Below are 21155 nucleotides of genomic sequence, written 5' to 3'. Positions count from 1 at the left end.
GCATTTATTCTTATTTCTGCTTCTTAAACAGGCTCTGGGGAGGAGCAGTTTCGACCGAGAAGTTCATAGCAGCAGTTATTACGGAACTTGCAACAGTTGGTGCCGGGCGACAGGCAGGTTGGAAGTGATAAATAGGGCTGGCGTAAAAAACAAAAAGCCCCGGCGAGGGCGGGGTAGCCGTGGCCTTGGGGGACAGTGCAAAGGCGGCGCGGGGCCGGCGGGATTGAGCTCCGGCTGTGGGAAGGCGCCGTCTCGGGCGGCCAGAGGCGGCGGCAGCCGCGGAGAAGGACGGAGGGATCGCAGCCTGGCGGGCGGCGCGCGGGGCGGGCGAGCGGGACCAGACCGCCCCCGGGCCACGCCGGGGCCACGGTGAGGTGAGGCCGGCCCTGCCCCCGCACCGCCCCCGGCGGGAGGTGCGACGCCCGGGCCGCGGGTGCGTGCGCGGCCCCGGGCGACGCGGCTGGGCGTGCGCGGGGCCGCGGCGGAGGCTGGGCCGGGCGGGCGGCAGAAGATGGCGAGGGTGTGTAGGCGGCAGCAATGCTCCGTTGAGAGACGCGGCTTTCGGCAAGAACTGGATTCGTGGCGCCACAAGCTCATTCACTGTGTAGGTGAGACCCTCCGCCGACCGCCGCCGCCCCTCCGGCTGCCCCGCCGCCGGCCGCCCGGGACCAGGGAGGAAGCTGGGGAAGTGGCAATTGCTGCTCCGGCCCGCCCGCCCTCTTTGGCTCAAGCGTCCCCCCTTCCCCCACCCCCCGGAGTGCGAGCGCGCGCGACCTCCAGGCGGGCTCCCCCGCTCGGCCGAGCGCGCGCCAGCCCCTCCCCTCCGCGCGCCTCCCCGGGGCTGGCCCTCGGCGGGAGCGCGTGCTCCTCCCCCTCCCGCTCTCCATCCCCGCCCGCTCGCTCCCCTCCCTCCCCGCTCCCGCCCCTGCTCCCGCTCCGGTCCCGGCGCCTCGGCGCCACCGCCGGCTTATTGTGGCGACTCGCCCCGCGGCGCTGCCGCTGTACTGGGGGTGGCGCGAGGGGCGCGGGCGTGCTCGGCCCCCACCCGCGCTGTGACCGCCGCCGTCCCTCTCCTGCGCCACCCCTCCCCCACGAGCGGGGCGCGCCCCCAGCCCTGCGTGCACGCGCGGCGGGCTGCAAGCGGGCGCCCGGCGCTCGGGCGTGTGCGAAGCGTGAGGTGGAGATGGGGGCGGAGGGAGCCGGAGCTGTCACAGTCCCCGGGTGCGCCTGACCGAGCCAAGTGGGGTGTCATGGCCGCGGGGGGCAGCGGCTGCACTTCCTCAGCGGGCGGCGGCGGCCGGGGAGTTAATCCTCGACGCACGGGTCGGTGTGTGCGTATTTGTGTTCGGTGTCGTGCTGCGGGGAGGAGGGGGTGGGACCGGGTCCGACCGAGGAGCCCCGGCGGGGGTCGCTCTCGTCCCCTCCCGGGGATTGGCCGGAGCCGCAGCCTCGCCCGAATGCCCCGTCCGCCCCCCGCCTCCCGGACCTTGGGCCGCCCTCGGGTGGCTTTTTCCCTGCGGGCCGGAGGGAGCGCGGACGGGGGCGCCCCGGGAGGGGCCGGGCGGCCGAGCTGCGCCTCTCACACTGTGTGTTTTGTCTGTTTTTCTCTCCCAAGGTCCCGTTTCCCTCTGTGCGGCGGCCGGCGGGACCATAAGGGCTTAACTCATATATTTAACCCCCCTCCAAAAAGTAAGTGGCCCGTGTGGTGTCTCCGCTCCGCCCGCCGCCCCCTAGCCCCAGTCCATCCTTGTGTCTGACTCTCCTGTCCTCCAGCATTGTTACTTCCCCGTCTTTGCTTCGGTGCTGCTGGTGTGTGGGGAGATGCCCTCTCGTCGTCCGCTGTCCCCCACGCCCAGTCCTCGGGGAGGCCCAGAATTCCAGCCCCTTCTCCCCCAGGGGAATATTCTTGGGAACCAGGTCTTCCCCGGCAGAATCTAGGAGAGTCTATTCGTTCGCTTGGGCCCCTCATCCCTTCCTTCCCGACAGGGTTTCGTTGGAAGGAATTATGCAAATCCCGCTTTCTGGTGTCCATTCAGCGGCAATTTCATGCGGTGAGAAGTTCTCTTTGTTGTGCGAGGGGGAGAACAGACACTGATTTAATAGACATATCTGTTGGGGGGAAGGGTGGAGGGGGTGTGGAGAGGCTCAGTTTGGAAGAATTACAGCACTTGGTTAGCTCAGTGTCTTTGTGTTTGAGCCTTCTGGCTTGACAGGAGGGTCTGCCCTTTACAGTGTCCCACAAGGGATGTTTTCGATAATAGATTAAAAAGCAAAACTGAAACTTTAAACAAGTGAAAAATCAGGTAACCTTTACTTAAAGAATATACGCCTTTCCATTTCTACAGGGTTTCATTACGAAAATGTATAGCGTGAGTTTCGTTAAGGATTTAGACTGTAACACCGAAATTAATATAGACAACAATGCTTTAAGGTATCTGATACCACTTTGGTTGTCCAAAGGTTAAAAGTGCAATTTCAAACATATGCTTGTGCAAATAATAAAGGCATGAGTCAGTTTTTTTGGTATAATTCGTCTCATGAATATATTTTAAAATTCCCCTCCTGCCAATCCAAGACCAGTGCTGCCCTCCAGGAAACAAATAGCCTTTTGCCTATCAGTTATCCTGTACTCTGCTCTATCTCTGCTTGTTTTATTCTTTCAAATCTATTATTCATGTACTAAAATGTTACGTCGGTTTAAGTACTTTTTGAATTACTTGTTATTTCGGACTATCATAGAAGAGAGCATATAGCAGGTTTTGAGAAGCATGAAATTAATGCGTTTTCAGAATTGTGGGTTAGTGTCAAATGCTGGAATTGTTTTGAATTTTTAGTTCTTGTATGTTTCACATTTGTTAGTGATTGGTTTTTTCAGCAGGGCTTTTTAGTCTTTGAAAGATTTTTAAATTTATAATGTAGTCCTGTCCCGTAGATTTTCTAAGTTCCATGTTGCTTTAATTTAGGTGGTTTTAATTAGTGTATCTTATTCTAATTCTCTTTGCGTTTATTCCTGGCCGCCTGCCTCAGGACCCCATTTTATCAGTCATTGCTAGTTAGTGGTTAGTTACTGCTGCTTGACAAGGTGTGTTTTTGTTGTTGTTGTTGTTTTTTCTTTTTTTGAGACGGAGTTTCACTCTATTGCCCGGGCTGGAGTGCAGTGGCGCCATCTCGGCTCACTGCAACCTCCGCCTCCCAGGTTCAAGCGGTTCTGCCTCAGTCTCTCGAGTAGCTGGGACTACAGGTGCGCCACCACGCCCAGCTAATTTTTGTATTTTTAGTAGAGACAGGGTTTCGCCATATTGGCCAGGCTGGTCTCGAACCCCTGACCTCAAGATCCTCCCGCCTCGGCGTCCCAAAGTGCTGAGATTTACAGGCGTGAGAGCCACTGTGCCCGGCCGTGTTTTTGGTTTTTAAAATTATGACTGATAAATTATTTCTGTAAATATCTCAATGGAATATCAAAATTTTGATTCACTTTTTGAAGGCAAATTTTAATCTGGTGATCAAATTTCTTAAAGCGTACTTTTAACTCCAAATTTTCACTTTAAAGGTAGTAAAGTTCAGAAGATTATAGAGTCCAGAGTGCAGAGCAATATTTTAATCTGAGCAGTAACATGTATTCATAGTCTCCCAACTAAAATCAGTGGGGCCTCATATTTTCTCTTTTATTACATGTAATTTTGTTTTTTAAGAGGAGAGTTCTAAGTAAATTAATTGTAGTGTTAAGAACTTTCTATATTTAAAAGGACTGGCAGTGATCCTTATACGATTCAAAAGGTAACTTGTTTACTTCCAGATGTAATAATTCCTCTTTTAGTGGGATTGGTTCTAAACAGTCAACCTATTTGTTTCTCTTGACTGATTATCTTAATACTTTAGGGTCATTTGGTTTCTGAAAGGTATTTAATTTACAGCAGTTTGGATTAAAAATTCTTATTTCTAAAATCGAATTCTCCCTTCTATTAATACTTTTTTAGAGGGTGTGGGGGCAGGTGGTGGTGGTGATGTTGGTGATTAAATGATTAGGTTCAGTTGAATTGGAGTTAGTCCTGGGTTCAGACAGTGATTATGATCAAGATGGATATTTGGTTACCAGGTGATTATTAAGGAGTCCTCTGAGACTAGGATGATCAGTTTAGATTCCAGGAAGATCTAGGCTCTCTCTGTGCCTGATATGATGTAACCTTTTGCTTTCCTGCACCTTGCCCTTGCCGTATTTTCAAGAAGCTCTTCCTAATGTGGGGAAAGTTGTGGTGATTTCAGCTTAGCTCTAGCTTGGCTAAAAATAGGACAGCAGATGAGTCTCTTTGACTTTCAGAAAGTTATTTCAGATTGCCCTAATTTCCTCAAATGTTCTTGTAGCTGGAGCAATTCTAGGAAATATTTGAATAATGCAATTTTTTAGCCTTATGGGGCTACACAGGGGGGCCTGGAGTTTCTTACATAGTGATTATTGGTTATTTGATGCCACTTTTATTTTTATTCAGAATTTTTTTTAGAGACGGGGTTTGGCTATGTTTGTCCAGGCTGGTCTCAAACTCCTCCTGTCTCAGCCTCCCAAAGTCACTTGCCTGATAGAACTTGCCACTTCAGAGTACCTGCCTAATCACTTAGCTGTTTGTATTGATGCTGTTTTTAGGATGAAGGGCAGTTAGATGTTTACTTCATTTAAATAAGCATCTGTCTTTTACCAGGCACTGTGGGCAAACAAAGTCTGGGAAAGCTGCCTCAACCTTCAGGAACTTTTAAACCTTAGAGAAAATGTAATGCAATCAGTTATTGTACAAGGCATAGTGTGTCATATGATGGTGCAAGCAAAGCTAGGGGTGTTTAGAAGTGAAATAAATCTCTCCCGAGATGATGAAGGACGATTTCATGAAAAAGGTGGTGGATTTTCGCTTCGTTCTGATGAATATGGAAAAGGCATTCCATTCATGAGAAATGGCGTGAGCAAAAGTGGAGAAGGACAGCAATGACTTGTCAATTTAAACTGCAGTTCATGATTAGTGTAAGGGATATACACATGATAGGTTTGCAAAGGTAGGTTGTAGGATTTTCTAATGCAGGTTAGAAAGTGGAGATTTTTTGTTAGGCAACTTGTAGTTTGCAACATGTTTCTTTCCTTAGCTCAGGGGAGGAATGTTACCTTTAGTTAAGGATTTCATTGTGGAACTCTACAAAAATGACACAGATTTTTTTTTTTTTGAGACGGAGTCTTGCTCTGTCGCCTACGCTGGAGTGCAGTGGCGCCATCTCAGCTCACTGCAAGCTCCGCCTCCTGGGTTCAAGCCATTCTCCTGGCACAGCCTCCGAGTAGCTGGGACTACAGGTGCCCGCCACCACGCTCGGGTAATTTTTTGTCTTCTTAGTAGAGATGGGGTTTCACTGTGTTAGCCAGGATGGGCTTGATCTCCTGACCTCGTGATCTGCCCGCCTTGGCCTCCCAAAGCGCTAGGATTACAGGCATGAGCCACTGCGTCCGGCCTTTTTTTTTTTTTTTTTTTTGAGATGGAGTCTCACTCTATGCCCAGGCTGGAGTGCAGTGGCGTGATCTCGGCTCACTGCAACCTCCACCTCCCAGGTTTAAGAAATTCTGTGCCTCCACCTCCCAAATAGCTGGGATTACAGGCTTGTGCCACCACGCCCAGCTAATTTTTTTGTATTTTTAGTAGAGATGAGGTTTCAGCATCTTGGCCAGGCTGGTCTTGAGCTCCTGACCTCGTGATCCACCACCTTGGCCTCCCAAAGTGCTGGGATTACAGACGTGAGCCACCGTGCCCGGCCAACAGATTCTTTTTTAAACCACCTTTACAGGGACAATATTATCATCCACAAAAGTATTATCTTCTAAGCAAGCTCATTTGGAGGTTATGCCTTCCATTGCTATTACAAACCTATTTTTGGAATCCCTTTAGGATTGACAGATTTTCATCCTTGGAAGTTGGAGTTGGTATTTGGAAAGAGTCAAAAAAGTATTTGCTGTGAAATGTGGCAATTAAAGGTATATATTAAATAATGGGATTGGCTTTCTTCCCTGGCTTGCAGTCTAGCTCGGAAAGCTCAGCAGAGGGGCTTGATTTGTTTCGATGTGCCTCTGAACCTCTTTCTTGATTCATATTTTCTTTAAGTCTGTCCATCTGTTGTGTGGAATCTCAGTTTGTGATATTGGGTAGATGCAAATAAGCAAAGCTGTTACTTTTCATAGTTTCAAATGAAAAACTCAACATCACTACTGTATAAATTATTTTCTAGTCTATGTTTATTTTTAAATTCCTTTTACTATTCTATACACTAGCACATTGCTCTGGGGATAAAAATCCGATATAAGCCATTAGCTCATTTTATTGACCTTTCTTGTATTCAGCAAGTATCTCAAGTACAATGGTCCATACCTTGAATTTTTTTTCACTTTTTAAGTGAGATATAATTCACATACCATAACAACTTAGTGGGTTTTAGTTAACTCAAATACAAGGTTGTGCATATATCATCACTGTCTAATTCCAGAACATTTTATTTTTATTTTTTTTCAGCAGTAGGGTCGTGCCATGTTGCCCAGGCTGGTCTTGAACTCCTGGGCTCAAGTGATCCTCCTGCCTCAGTCTCCCAAAGTCCTGGGATTACAGGTGTGCGCCACCACACCCACCCTCAGAACATTTTTATTTCCTAAAAAAGAAACCCCACATCCATAGGCAGTTCCACATTCCATTCCTCCTATGATCCAGCTCTTGGCAGCAGCTATAATTTGCTTTCTGTTTCTGTGGATTTGTCTATTCTGGACACAGCATGTAATTGGAGTCAAACAATATATGGCTTTTTGTGTCTGGCTTCTTTCACTTAGCATAATGTTTTTAAGATTCATTCATGTAGCATTATCAGCACTTTCTTTTATGGCTAAATAACACTGCATTGTGTGGACATACCACATTTTGTTTATCTGTTAATCAGTTGATGGACATTTGGGTTGTTTCCACTTTGGGGCTATTATGGATGATGCTTCTATGAATATTTGTGTACAAGTTTTTGTGTGGACATTTGTTTTTAGTTCTCTTGAGTACGTACCTAGGGTGGAATTACTGGGTCATGTGGTAACTTTTAATTTCGTAGAAACTGCCAAATTGTTTCCTAAAGTGGCTACAGTATTTTACATTCCCATCAGTACTGTATGAGAGTTCCATTTATCCACATCCACTCCAACACTTGTTATTGTCTGTTTTGATTATATAATAGCTATTTTAGTGGGTATGACGTCGTATTTCAAAAAAACAAGAAATAAATTAAAAAAAAAAAGACAAGTTATATTTCATTGTGGTTTTGATGTGCATTTTCCTAACAATGTGTTAAGCATCTTTTCATGTGCTTGTTGGCTGTTTGCATACCTTTGGAGATATATTTATTCAGATCCCTTGCCCATTTTTAAAATTGCGTTATTATTTATTGTTTAATTGTAAGAGTTGTGTATATATTCTGGATATACTTACAGTGTATGCTTTGCAAATATTTTTTCTCATTATACTCTCCATTTAAGAACAAATGCAGATCAACACATGACCAGATACACTGTAACAAAAGCTAAACTGCAGGATACCTTATGAAGAGAATAAGGAGCATAGTAATATAATGAAATAGACTTCTCAAGAAAAGCCAAGTGCGGTGTCTCACGCCTGTAATCCCAGCGCTTTGGGAGGCTGAGGTGGGTGGATCACCTGAGGTCCGGAGTTCGAGATCAGCCTGACCAACATGGAGAAACCCCGTCTCTACTAAAAATACAAAAAAAAAATTAGCCGGGCATGGTGGCGCATGCCTGTAATCTCAGCTACTCGGGAGGCTGAGGCAGGAGAATCGCTTGAATCTGGGAGGCGGAGGTTGTGGTGAGCCAAGATCGTGCCATTGCATTCCAGCCTGGGCAACGAGTGAAACTCAGTCTCAAAAAACAAACAAACAAAAACAAACAAACAAAAAAGAATTCTCAAGAAAAGCTTTCTTTCTTTTTTTTTTTTTTAAATGAAGTCTCACTCTGTCGCCTAGGCTGGAGTGCAGTGGTGCAATCTTGGCTCGACTCACTGCAAACTCCGCTTCCCAGGTTCAAGTGGTTCTCCTGCTTCAGCTTCGCAAGTAGCTGAGATTACAGGCACACACCAACATGCCCGGCTAATTTTTGTATTTTTAGTAGAGACGGGGTTTCACCACGTTGGCCAGGCTGGTCTCGAATTCCTGACCTCAGGTGATCTGCCTGCCTCGGCCTCCCAAAGGGCTGGGATTACAGGCGTGAGCCACCGCTCCCGGACAAGAAAAGCTTTCTTAAACATCCTTTCTATGAGTTATTAAAATTGTTAGTTATTTGATGCGGTTATGTAATGGCACGGATTTACCTTGCTATCCAGGTTTAAATTTCTGCCTCTTTATGGTGAGGGTTCAAATATCAAGTTCAGATAATGTGGTATACCATATTGTTTAAATCTATTTTATGCCTGAATTTTGGATAGTGAATGGCAAGAGTTTGGATAGAGAAGGACACCTTTGCTCTATATTGCCCTGTCACAAATGTTTTGAATGAATCTATTCCATTTCTGAGTTTAAATAGTGAGAATTTGGGTAGTGAAAGGAATCTCACTAGCAGTATTTTTGAAATTTAAGATTACATTTTTTGTTTGCATTTTATAAAACCCAGACATCTGACAAGTTATACAATTTATGGCAAATGTTTTATTTTTTTCTTTCTCTTTTTTTTTTGAGACGAAGTCTGGCTCTGTTGACCAGGCTGGATTGCGGTGGCGTGATCACGGCTTATTGCAACCTCTGTCTTCCAGGTTCAAGTGATTCTCCTGCCTCAGCCTCCCTAGTAGCTGGTATTACAGGCGGGCACCACCATACCCAGCTAATTTTTTGTAGTTTTAGGAAAGACAGGGTTTCACCCTTTTGGCCAGGCTGGTCTCAAACTCCTGACCTTCTGCCTGCCTTGGTCTCCTGAAGTGCTGGGATTACAGGTGTGAGCCACCACCCCGGTTTATGTTTTGTTTCCTGGTGCTAAGTTAAATATACTGTTTTTAAAGTGTTTGTTTGAATTTTGTTGACTCTTGGTTTCTCTGATTTTTGAATTGGTTAGGTTTGGTCTGTTACAAAGTGTCAGGTATAATGATGTCTTAAGGATGAAACTAAGTATCTTATGGGGTAGATGGCCGAATTTGAGAATCTTTTGCTTAATGGATTGTGAGGGGCAAGTTAGGAAAGCTGTGTAGTAATGATTGGCATCTTCTAATGATTTTTGATCTTGTTTTTATTCCTTTGTTTCATGTTTTAATCTACTTTTTGTTAAAGAGAGTTGTAGATTCTTTTAGCATATCACTTAATCATTTTTCTGAATTCATTATTGTGCAAACCAGTGAATTTTACATAGTAAAACTAGTATTTGTTGTGTCTTTGCTAAAATGAAATTCTTATAATTGAGGGTAAAAGAAGGATTCTGTCGTGTGTGATGTGCATTTGTTAGTATAAGAGCAGGATAAGTCAGGGTTTGCTAAGAGAAAAAAATGATGGCTGTAACTAGGGTTTAGACTAACATTTCAAATTTGGTATTGGGAGACTAGAAATTAATATGCTTCAGACATGTCTATTTTAAAATTTCCTCTCTATATATTTTTTTAAAATTTAGATTAAAGAAAAATAGAGATGGGGTCTGGGATTACAGGCATGAGCCACTGCTCCTGGTCTAGACCTGTCTAAAGGGACTTTTCTTTAGACTTTAAATGTTTTCTAGAGCTTAAAGAGAAAAAATAAATTTTACTCAGTTGTGCCTTACAATTGTATTAAAAACTATTATAACAATACCATTTGAAGTAAAGCAGTGTTTGTTATAACTTCTGAATCATTGAGAATTAGTCCATCACAGGCCAGGTGGCTCACACCTGTAATTCCAGCACACTGGAAGGCTGAGGCAGACAAATTGCTTGAGCCCAGGAGTTGGAGACAAGCCTGGGCAACATGGTGAAACCTTGTCTCCACACAAAATACAAAAATTAGCTTTAGCTGTGTGTGGTTTTGTGACTCTGTAGTCCGAACTACTTGGAAGGCTGAGGTGGGAGGTTCGCTTGAGCCCAGGTGGTCGAGGATGCAGTGAGTCATGATTGCATCACTGCACTCTAGCCTAAGGGACAGAGTGAGACCCTGTCTCAGGAAAAAAGAGAAGTTCATCACAGTTGTTTACAGAGCTTGAAGGGGATTGCTTAGAAACATACAGTCGTCTCACAAGAATTTTTTAAATGTGCAATAATTTAGATGAATAATTAACTCTTTAAAATGACATAGAAAGCAGAAAGTATCAGAAAATCTATTAATGGTATCACCATCTTATATATCTGCATGACACATTTAATACTTTCTAGAAAACTTACACTTTTTTTTTTTTTTTTTGAGACAGTCTTGCTGTGTTGGCCAGGCTGGAGTGCGGTGGCACAATCTCGGCCCACTGCAACCTGTCTCCCAGGCTGAAGCAATTCTCTTGCCTTAGCCTCCCGAGTAGCTGGGATTAGAGGTGTGTGCCACCACGCCTGGCTAATTTTTGTATTTTTAGTAGAGACGGGGTTTCACCATGTTGGCCAGGCTGGTCTCGAACTCCTGACCTCAAGTGATCTACCCGCCTTGGTCTCCCCAAGTGTTTGGGATTACAGGCACGAGCCACCGTGCCTGGCCAAGACTTTCTTTTTGGATTAGAAGATGTTGTGAACACCAGTATTATTTCCCATGATAATTGCTGTTACTGGAAAGCGTGTTGTTTAAAAAAAAAAATTAAATGAAAAATAAAAAAATATAGAGATGAGGTCTCATTATGCTGCCCAGGCTGGTCTTGAGCTCCTGGACTCAATCAGTCCTCCCACCTCAGCCTCCCAAAGTGCTGGGATTACAGGCATGAGCCACTCCACCTGGCCAGAGCATTATTATTATTATTTTTTTTTGAGATGGAGTCTTGCTCTGTCGCCCAGGCTGGAGTGCAGTGGCACGATCTCGGCTCACTGCAAGCTCCGCCTCCCGGGTTCACGCCATTCTCCTGCCTCAGCCTCTCTGTTTACTTGTAATGTTTCTTAAAAGCTACCATATATTGAGCATTTACTGTGTGACAGACAAGAGACCTTTGATGTTGTTAACATCTGTTCTACAGGCGGGGAAACAGATTTAGGGAGATTACAAATTTCATTCGTAATTACTCAGCTAAAATGTGGTAGACCTGGGATTGGAAATCAAAATTTTATGCTCTTTAACCTACCTACCTTCCCTTCCTTCTTTTCTTCCTTCCCTCCCTCCCCCACCACACCCCAAGATAGGGTCTCACTGTGTCACCCAGGCTTGGAGTGCAGTGGCATGATCCTAACTCACTGCAGCCTCCAACTCCTGGACTCAAGTGATCCTCCTACCTTAGCCTCCCAAGTAGCTGGGACTACGAGTGCACTCCATGGTGCCTGGCTAATATTTTTATTTTTTGTAAAGACGGGGTCTCGCTTTGTTACCCAGTTTTCTTCAATCTTCAGCATTCTGCATATGCCCTTCTTTTAGAATTTCCATTAAGTTGCCCGTCTTTGTTTATAATTACTGATTGCTTATGTGCTTTATGTTACATTAAGGTATTTTGGTTTCTCAACCCATAATCTTACCATAAACAGGAGTTTATTCTATTCATTTTCTGTTCTCTGGCCTTGAGTAGAATACCTTGCCTCCTTTTCAGCTGTTACAGTCCTATTTGTGTTTCCTTTTTTCTTTTTGGTTTTTTAGTTTTGTTAGCTAAATGAGTTTCTGAGCTGAATGTTTCCACTGGCTTAATTTTCCTTCTTATCTTGCTCAACTGGCCATTCTTCACCATTAACTGAGATTGGAGCATAGGCTTAGGAGAGGGAAAGGCAGCAGAGGGTATCTGAGTGATACTGATTCTACGCCTGGTGGGTCTTCTGTGTAGACCAGCCTAATTCGTAGGAGTTTGTAACAAAGGCCTTTTAACAGTGTAGCTACTTGGCCTTTTCTTCTATTGATATTCTTCCCAGAGACCTCAAGGAAGTGTGGGGTGGCGGTGGAGGGGCAAACAGGTTAAAGCAGATTGAGGTCAGTATTCAGGACTCCTGAATCTAGCCAGATGCCTTTTCTTCACTTAAATTGTGTGACAGAAAAGGAAGTCTCTGAGTAGTGTGTAATTACTGAGGAGAAGAAGAAATTGGATAAATTTTAAAAAATGAATAAAAACTTTAAAATCAACTTAAAAAAAGATGATAACTCATACATCATTGGTCTTAGACAAAATGCTTACTAGCAGGCACAGGAAGATGTTGTGACAAAGGTAATAAGGAGAAATTCCCATCAAAATAAAATGTGAAGGTTTTTGCCTTCAGTAAGAAAAAATGAGGGGAACGTCGGTGTTTGTATTTCACATTTCATATGTGGCTCTTTTGTTGCACCATAAATGATATAAACACTAATTTCTTTTTTTTTTTGAGACGGAGTCTTTCTCTGTCCCCCAGGCTGGAGTGCGGTGACGCGATCTCGGCTCACCGCAACCTCCACCTCCTGGGTTCACGCCATTCTCCTGCCTCAGCCTCCCGAGTAGCTGGGACCACAGGCGCCCGCCAGCACGCCCGGCTAATTTTTTTGTATTTTTTAGTAGAGACGGGGTTTCACCGTGTTAGCCAGGATGGTCTCGATCTCCTGACCTCGTGATCCACCCGCCTCGGCCTCCCAAAGTGCTGGGATTACAGGCTTGAGCCACCGTGCCCAGCAACACTAATTTCTTGTGTGTTAGGTTATATGAATTTTTATTCAGCTAGTAAAGAAGCTGACAAAGTTTACCTCTTATAAATGGGCTTATCTGATTACAGTAAAATACTGTAATTATGGGTGAGCATGAAGAAGTCCATAATCTTTGGTCATTGTTACTGAGAAAAACCTTTACACTGGTCATTTTTCTATGAATGTTTAATAGAGCTAATAATGTCTTTTAAAAATGATTCGATTGGCCAGGGATTGTGGCTCACACCTGTAATACCAGCACTTTGGGATACCAAGGCAGGCAGATTATTTGAGGTCAGGAGTTTGAGACCAGCCTGGCCAACATGGTAAAACCCCATCTCTACTGAAAATACAAAAACTAGCTGGGCATGGTGGTGTACAGCTGTAATCTTGGCTACTCGGGAGGCTGAGGCAGGAGAATTGCATGAATGTGGGAGGTGGAGGTTGCAGTGAGCCAAGATTGCACCACTGCACTGCAGCCTGGACTACAGAGTGAGACTCTATCTCAAAAAAAAAAAAAAAAAAAACTGGAATTTTGTTGTACTGGCTTTAAATTTTTTTTTCTTTTTTTAAATTAATACAGGGTCTTGCTCTGTCACTCAGGCTGGAGTACAGTTTTGCATTCTAGGCTCACTGCAGTTTTAGCCTCCCAGGCTCAAGCAATCCTTCCACCTGAGCCTCCTGAGGCTGGGACCACAGGTGTGTACCACCATGCCTGCCTAATTTTTTTTTTTTTTTTCCTAGAGTTGGGGTCTCCCTATGTTGCCCAGGCTAGTCTTAAACTCTTGGGCTCAAGTGATTCTCCCATCCCAGCCTTCCCAAAATGCTGTGATTACAGGCATGAGCCACTGTGCCTGTCCATACTGGCTTCTTAAAACAAATCAAAATAAAAGAAACAGGTATGAGTAAAGTGATAAAGCTATTTCCTTTGTGAGACTTGTATAACCAGTTTTTATTTGTGTATGTATTTACTGTGTATAGCTTTTCACTGTACAGTTTTTATTAAAATAGATTCTGGCATGTTAAAATAAATAAGACATATACTGAGAAATCCCCATACATCTACTGAAAACAGTTTCAAAAAGACCCATGGCTTATGGCTACAAATGTACAATCTTATCTAAAAGAGAACCTTCCCTTTGGTCCCCTTCTCCTTAGGAGAAGAACTTCTGCTTAACTTTATGTAACATATCCAAATCAAAGATTAGTACATTTTATTGGTGAAAGGTAAAGGTATGTAAGTGGATAAATGGAGTAAAGATAGAAAAGAGAAATCAGGCTGGGTACAGTGGCTCCAGCACTTTGGGAGACCAAGGTGGGAGGATTGCTGGAGCCCAGGAGTTCAAGACCAGTCTGGGCTACATGATGAAACCCCGTCTCTACAAAAAATACAAAAATTAGTCATGTGTGGTGTTGCGTGCCTGTTGGTCCCAGCTACCTGGGAGGCTGACATGAGAGGATTGCTGGAGCCTGGGAGGTCAAGCCTGCAGTGAGCCATGATCATGCCACAGCACTCCAGTCTGGGTGACTGAGCCAGTCCCTGTCTCAAAAAATGAAAAGAGAAGCTAGAATTTTCCACATTAGCTGAGAAGACTTTTAGGAAGGAGTTACCAGAAGCTATAATAGAAATTTGTGTGCGACTTAATTTTTCAAAAAAAAAAAAAAGCACACTGGTAACAGTCCTGAATGAGTTGTTTGGTCAAGAGTATTTTTTTTGTGTGTGTGACAGAGTTTTGCTCTAGTTGCTCAGGCTGGAGTGCAGTAGCACGATCTCGGCTCACTGCAACCTCCGCCTCCCAGGTTCAAGCAATTCTCCTGCCTCAGCCTCCCGAGTAGCTGGGATTACAGGCATGTGCCATCACGCCCGGCTAATTTTGTATTTTTAGTAGAGACAGGGTTTCTCCATGTTGGTCAGGCTGTTCTCTAACCCCTGAACTCAGGTGATCTGCCTGCCTTGGCCTCCCAAAGTGTTGGGATTACAGGCGTGAGCCACCCCGCCCAGCCTGGTCAGAAGTACTAAAACTATTAAAAAAGATTGAATTACCTACAAACTTTGATCTTTTAAAAGCAAGAGAATGTAAATTAACAGAGAAGAGTGTTCTGTAGTTAACATAAAAAGAAAGAAACTGACATTGTGGCATGGGCAAGATAGCAGAGGATTGAAGACCCAGTTTTTGCCTTTTTTCCCCCTTTTCCTGGGGACTTAAACTTTTATTTTGGAAAAAGTGGCAGGTTCGTTTTTGTTAAATGGAAAAGTGTTTGTAACCTCTCAGGTATTACTCAGTATAAATTATTTCTTAAAACCATATGAAGTTGTTTAGGTAAGAATGCCCTTAGTAATTACTATACCTAAGTCAGCCAGCCCATATTTTGTCAGATATTTTTTAAGAAATGATCCAGATCAACTATTTTGAGGAATGTGAATATATATCCAGTTACACCTAGAAAAGAATGTTAAGAATATAAGCTGTGTTAAGAAACAGGAAGATTCTCTTGTTATGCTGCTGCCAATCTGTAGTTTCTGTGACTCGGGAACAGAAGTATAAGCAATGACATAGTGATAACTGTTACTGTTACATTTTGATTTTGGATTTTAAAATAACCACACTTTAAAAACTGGATGCTGGGCCGGGCACGGTGGCTCACGCCTGTAATCCCAGCACTTTGGGAGGCCGAGGCAGGTGGATCACTTGAGGTCAGGAGTTGGAGATCAGCCTGACCAACATGGTGAAACTCTGTCTCTACTAAAAATACAAAAATTAGCCGGTTGTGGTGGCGGGCATCTGTAATCCCAGCTACTCAGGAGGCTGAGGCGGGAGAATCGCTTGAACCTGGGAGGCAGAGGTTGCAGTGAGCTGAGATCGCGCCATTGCACTCCAGTCTGGGCAACAAGAGCGAAACTCCATCTCGAAAACAAAACAAAACAACAAAAAATAAAAACTGGATGCTGAAAGGATGTTCTCAGATGGCAGAATCTGAGGATCTTCAGATTATTGGATCTAAAGATTATTATACAGGATCTTCAGTTATTTTGTTCAAAAACACAGGCTAGGATTCTGCCAGGAATATTCTTTCAGGAATGGTTAGCTTTTTTGGATGATAACAGTTTTTCATTCACCTTTCTTCCCCATTTAATATATTTCTATCTTTTCTTTATACTTTTTCCTTGCTTTTTGTGCATATAAAATAAATAGATCTATGTTTTTGGAACTGTATCAAATTAAGAAACTGAATTAATTTTTAAAAATAAGCGTATACGGGTTGAACATTTTTTTTTTTTTTTTTTTTTGAGACAGATCCTCTCTGTCACCTGGCTAATTGCCTTTTCTTTTTTTGTGTGTGTGAGACGGAGTCTCCCTCTGTAGCCCAGGCTGGAGTGCAGTGGCACGATCTCAGCTTACTGCAACCTCCGTTTCCAGGATTCAAGTGATTTTCCTGCCTCAGCCTCCTTAGCAGCTGGGACTTACAGGCGTGCACCACCATGCCTGGCTAATTTTTGTATTTTTAGTAGAGACAGGGTTTCACTGTGTTAGCCAGGATGGTCTCGATCTCCTGATCTTGTGATCCGCCCACCTTGGCTTCCCAAAATGCTGGGATTACAGGCGTGAGCCACTGTGCCTGGCCTAATTTTTGTATTTTTAGTAGAGACAGGGTTTTGCCATGTCGGCCAGGCTGGTCTTGAACTCCTGACCTCAGGTGATTGGCCCGCCTCGGCCTCCCGAAGTGCTGTGATTGCAGCTGCGAGCCACCACACCCAGCCAGGTTGAGCGTCTTTAATCTGAAAATCCCAAATTTGAAACGCTCCAAAATCTGAAACTTTTTGAACACCGAAGTAACACCATAACTGGATAATTACACCCGACCTCATGTGATGGGTTGCATTCATAATGCAGGTGCACAACATACAGTTTATTCAGTGTCCCCAAAGGAAAAAACATCCTCCCGGTGCTTTTCAGCTGAGATACGTCTTTTCTGTATATGCTCAGATTGCCCCATGCAAGTGTGCCCTCAAAGCGTAATAAGATGGCATGTGTGCAGACCAGATGTGTCAATGGCAGGATCCCTATGATGCCCCATGATGGGACCAAGACCTCTGTGTATCACTCACTTTTTTTTTTTTTTTTTGCTTATTCTCTGCTCTCTGATATAAAGATATTGTTGGAATTGTCAGAACGTCCTGCAGATATCCCTATGGGTAAAACAAATAAGAAAAAGGGAAAGCATTACTAGCAAAGAAAGTCAAGCTGTTGGAAAAACTGACAGTGATGTCTGAAATGTCTTACAGAAGAGTATGTTGTTGGAATGACCACTGTATATATGACCTGAAAAACACAGTAGGATAAATTATTAAAGTTCTAGGTTGAAAGTGATGGGCAGAAGTTAATGAAAAATAGAAAAGCACTGCATAAAGCTGAAAATGACCTTGATTAGATCCTGAAAGAGTAGACCCATCAGCATCACAGTGAACACATGCCACTTATTGGTATGCTAGTCATGAAGCAGAAAGATCAAGGCTGGGCGCAGTGGCTCACGCCTGTAATCTTCACACTTTGGGAGGCTGAGGTGGGAGGATCATGTGAGCCCAAGAGTTCAGTACTGGTCTGGACAACATAGTGAGACCCCATATCTAAAAAGGAAGATCAAGCATGACGAACTGAAAATTGAACGGAACTGTGAATATTCAACAGGCTGGTTGCAGAAATTTAAGAAGAGACATGGCATTAAATTATTATTTTTTATTTATTTATTTTTTTGAGACAGCATCTCACTCTGTCACCCAGGCTGGAGTGCATGGCATGATGATAGGTCACTGCAGCCTTGATCTCCTGAGCTCAAGTGATCCTCTCATCTCAGCCTCCTGAGTAAGGGACTACAGGTACATGCCACCATGCCCGGCTGATTTTTTTTGTTTGTTTTTTTTTTGTTTTTTAGTAGAGACCAGGTCTTGCTGTGTTGTCCAGGCTGTTCTCAAACCCTTGAGCTCAAGCAGTCGTCTCACCACAGTCTCCCAAAGTGCTGGGATTACAGGCATGAGCGACCGTGCTGGGCTTACTGAATTTTAAAAGATTTGTGTTGAACCATCTGCTGATCATGAAGCAGCAGAGAAATTTATTGAAAAGTTTTCTAGGGTCATCACTGATGACAATCTGATGCCAGAACAAGCCTGTAATGCTGATGACATCACTGTTTTGGCGTTACTGCACCAGAAAGATACTGACTACAGCTGATGCAAGGGCTCCTGTAGGAAGTAAGGATGCCAAGGACAGAATAACTGTTCTGGAATGTGCTAATAATGCAGCAGGCATGCATAAGAGTAAACTTGATGTAATAGGCAAAAGCTTGTATCTTTGCTGTTTTCAAGAAGTGAATTTCTTACCAGTCCATTATTATGCTAACAGATTCTGCGTGGATCACGAGGGACATCTTTTCTGATTGGTTTCACAAGCATTCTGTACTACTGCTCATGCTCACTGCAGGGAAGCTGGACTGGATGATGACTGCAGGATTCTTTATTCCTTGATAACTGTTGTCATCCTTCAGCTGAAATTCTCATCAGAAATGTTTATGCTATTTACTTTTCCCCAAATGTGACTTAATTCAACCATGTGACCAGGGTATCCTTAGCTGAATGAAGAGTAAATATAAAAACACCTTCTTCAGCAGCACACTAGCAGCAGTGAACAGAGGTGTGGTTGTGGAAGCTTTTCAAACGAAGTTTTAGCATGAAGGATGACATGAATCAAGATGATTGTGATTATAGTGACGATGAAGATGGTGATGTTAACACTGCCGAAAAAGTGCCTGTAGATGACGTGGTAAAATCGTGTCAGTGTTTAAAATCAGAGAGAGAGCATGGTGAAATCATGCCAGTTTATAAAATTGAAGAAAGACTTCTAAGACAGAAAATGTTGTTAATGAGGCAGGTGACTCTGGAGCAAGCATTTTAAAAAAGCCCTCCAGAAGAATGCCTCCACATTCTTAGAGGATCCACTTCTGGGTCTCTCAACTGCTTCTGATGTTTCTTTTCACCCCCCAAAATAAATACAGTGTACGGTAATTTTTTAGTGAGAACATAGCATTGTAGATGGAGACTGAAAGCCTGATGTTGTTGTGTTTAACAGTTGATTCAGGTATTCTGGTGATGCTCCTGTGCTCTTAGTTACCCCAAACACCTTATTTTTTCACGTATTAATGGTATGTCATATTTTTTAATGTTAAATCCTTATGTGTGAATAAGTGTAAGAATAAGGTTGCTTATTGGTAGCATATAAATTGAGAGTCAGGAATGATGCTAATGCCACACAGTCATACGTTGTCCACATGGGTGGCTGAGAAGGTGACACCTTGGTTTCTGATGCTTCAATGTATACAAACTTTGTTTCACTCACAAAATTTAAAAAATATTGTATAAAATTACCTTTAGGCTAGGCCAGCCACATTGGCTCATGCCTGTAATCCCAGCACTTTGGGAGGCTCAGGTGGGAGGATCGCTTGAGCCCAGGACTTTGAGACCAGTGTGGGAAATGTAGTGAGACTTTGTCTCTACAAAAAATTTTTAAAAGAAATTAGCCCAGCCTGGTGGCTCATGCCTGTAGTCCCAGCTATTTGGGAGACTGAGGTGGGAGGATTGCTTGAGCCCAGGAGGCGGAGGTTGCAGTGAGCCGAGATGCACCACTGCTCTCCAGCCTGGGTGGCAGAGTGAGACCCTATCTCAAAAAACCACAAAAGCCCACAAATTATCTTTAGGCTATGTGTATAAGGCACATATGAAACGTAAATGAATCTTGTGTTTAGACTTGTGTGCAATCCCCAAGATATCTCATTATGTATATGCAAATATTACAAAATCTGAACAAAATCCTAAACGTGAAACACTTCTGGTCTGAAATATTTTGGATAAGGGATACTCAGCCTGTATATCTATTTTATTCTAGGGAAACAGGCTTCTTCAGAAGCCCATGGAGATAGAGCTCCATGAAGTAGAAGCAGTGGTAGAAGTAGAAGCAATGGTGGTGGTGATAGTTAAAGGAGTGAAATTAACTAGAAAGAGAGTTCAATGATGAAATATATTCAGTAAGTCTTTTTTTAGTGAATATTTTGGTTCTATTTTTGTATCATCGTTTATATGACTTCCATAAAACAATTTCATTTTATTATAATGTGAGTAGCTTTGTCTCTTCTCATTTTCCTATTATTTATGAACTTAAAACATTTTAAAACATGTAAACTTTGTTGAAGTTAAACATTGGTTCTCCATTTCTAACAATTTTAAAGGTATGCTTGAATAGTAAATTTGTAATGATAATAGGAATACACTTTATTTTGTTATTGTTGTCACCTTTTGTGTTTTTTTGAGGTGGAGTCTCGCTCTGTTGCCCAGGCTGGAGTCTCGCTGTGTTGCCCAGGCTGGAGTGCAGTGGTGTGATCTTGGCTCACTGCACTGCACCCTCTGCCTTCCAGGTTCAAGCGATTCTCCTGCCTCCCTCAGTCTCCTGAGAAGCTGGGATTATGGGCACGTGCCACCATATACAGCTAATTTTGTATTTTTAGTAGAGATGGGATTTTGCCACGTTGGCCAGGCTCTTGAACTCCTGACCTCAAGTGGTCTGCCTGCCTCGGCCTCCCAAGTGCTGGGGTTACAGATGTGAGCCACTGCACCCAGCCTGTTGTCACCTTTTAACATCATAAATGGAAGAATAAGAATTATTTTCTTTATCCACCTACCAAAATAAGATAGTGTTTCAGTTACCTGATGTCACAGTAATGGTGCTTATCAATCACAAAACCTTAGTGACGTATAACTAGAAGCATTTATTGAACTCAAAAGTTTGAGGTTCAGCTAATCTGGTCTAGGCTTGCTCATGTAGTCAGCTGTGTTGTTGTTGACTAGGCAGCTCTGCCGATTTTGGCTGGACTTGCTCCATGTCTGGGGTGATTTGGCTGATGTAGGTTGACCTAAGTTGGGATAACTGGGGCAACTAGTCTCTGTTTTGTGTTTCTCACCTTCAGCAGGATAGCTTGGGCCTGTTACCGTGTATTTTAGTCTGTTCTCACACTGCTATGAAGAAATACCCAAGACCGGGTAATTTAGAAAAAAAAGAGGTTTAATTGACTCAGTTTGTAATGGCTGGAGTGGCCTCAGGAAACTTAACATTCATGGTAGAAGGTACCTCTTCACAGGGCAGCAGGAGAGAGAATGAATGCAAGCAGGGAAATGCCAATGCCTATAAAACCATTAGATCTTACAAGACCCCCTCATTATTACGAGAACAGCATGGGGGAAACTGCCCCCATGATTCAATTACCTCTACCTGGTCCCACTCTTGACACGTGGGAATTATGGGGATTACAATTCAAGGTGAGATTCAGGTGGGGACATAGAGCCAAGC

At 43.7% G+C, this 21155-nt stretch overlaps 1 protein-coding gene across 9 annotated transcripts in view; it reads left to right on the top strand.

The window, feature by feature from the left end:
- Positions 1–472: 472 nt before the first annotated feature.
- The window catches only part of LCOR (ligand dependent nuclear receptor corepressor), a 154629-nt gene continuing 133946 nt past the window's right edge, over positions 473–21155 (top strand). For 2 of the 9 annotated variants that reach the window (XM_030809007.1, XM_030809041.1), the window contains exons 1-2: positions 473–608; positions 1616–1689. Coding sequence is in view for 3 of the 9 variants with exons in the window: in XM_030808998.1 (XP_030664858.1) it covers positions 1458–1689 (232 nt within the window). In the remaining 6 variants the exon portion in view is untranslated. Of the gene's footprint in view, positions 609–1153; positions 1328–1398; positions 1690–21155 lie in introns of those variants that run through there. The other 7 variants (XM_030809016.1, XM_012505871.2, XM_030808998.1 and 4 more) reach the window with 5 other exon arrangements.

The sequence above is a fragment of the Nomascus leucogenys genome, chromosome 3 (assembly GCF_006542625.1).
Source record: "Nomascus leucogenys isolate Asia chromosome 3, Asia_NLE_v1, whole genome shotgun sequence".
Classification (NCBI taxonomy): domain Eukaryota; kingdom Metazoa; phylum Chordata; class Mammalia; order Primates; family Hylobatidae; genus Nomascus; species Nomascus leucogenys.
The sequence above is the reverse complement of the archived record's forward strand: the minus strand, read 5'-3'. Positions and strand labels throughout refer to the sequence as shown.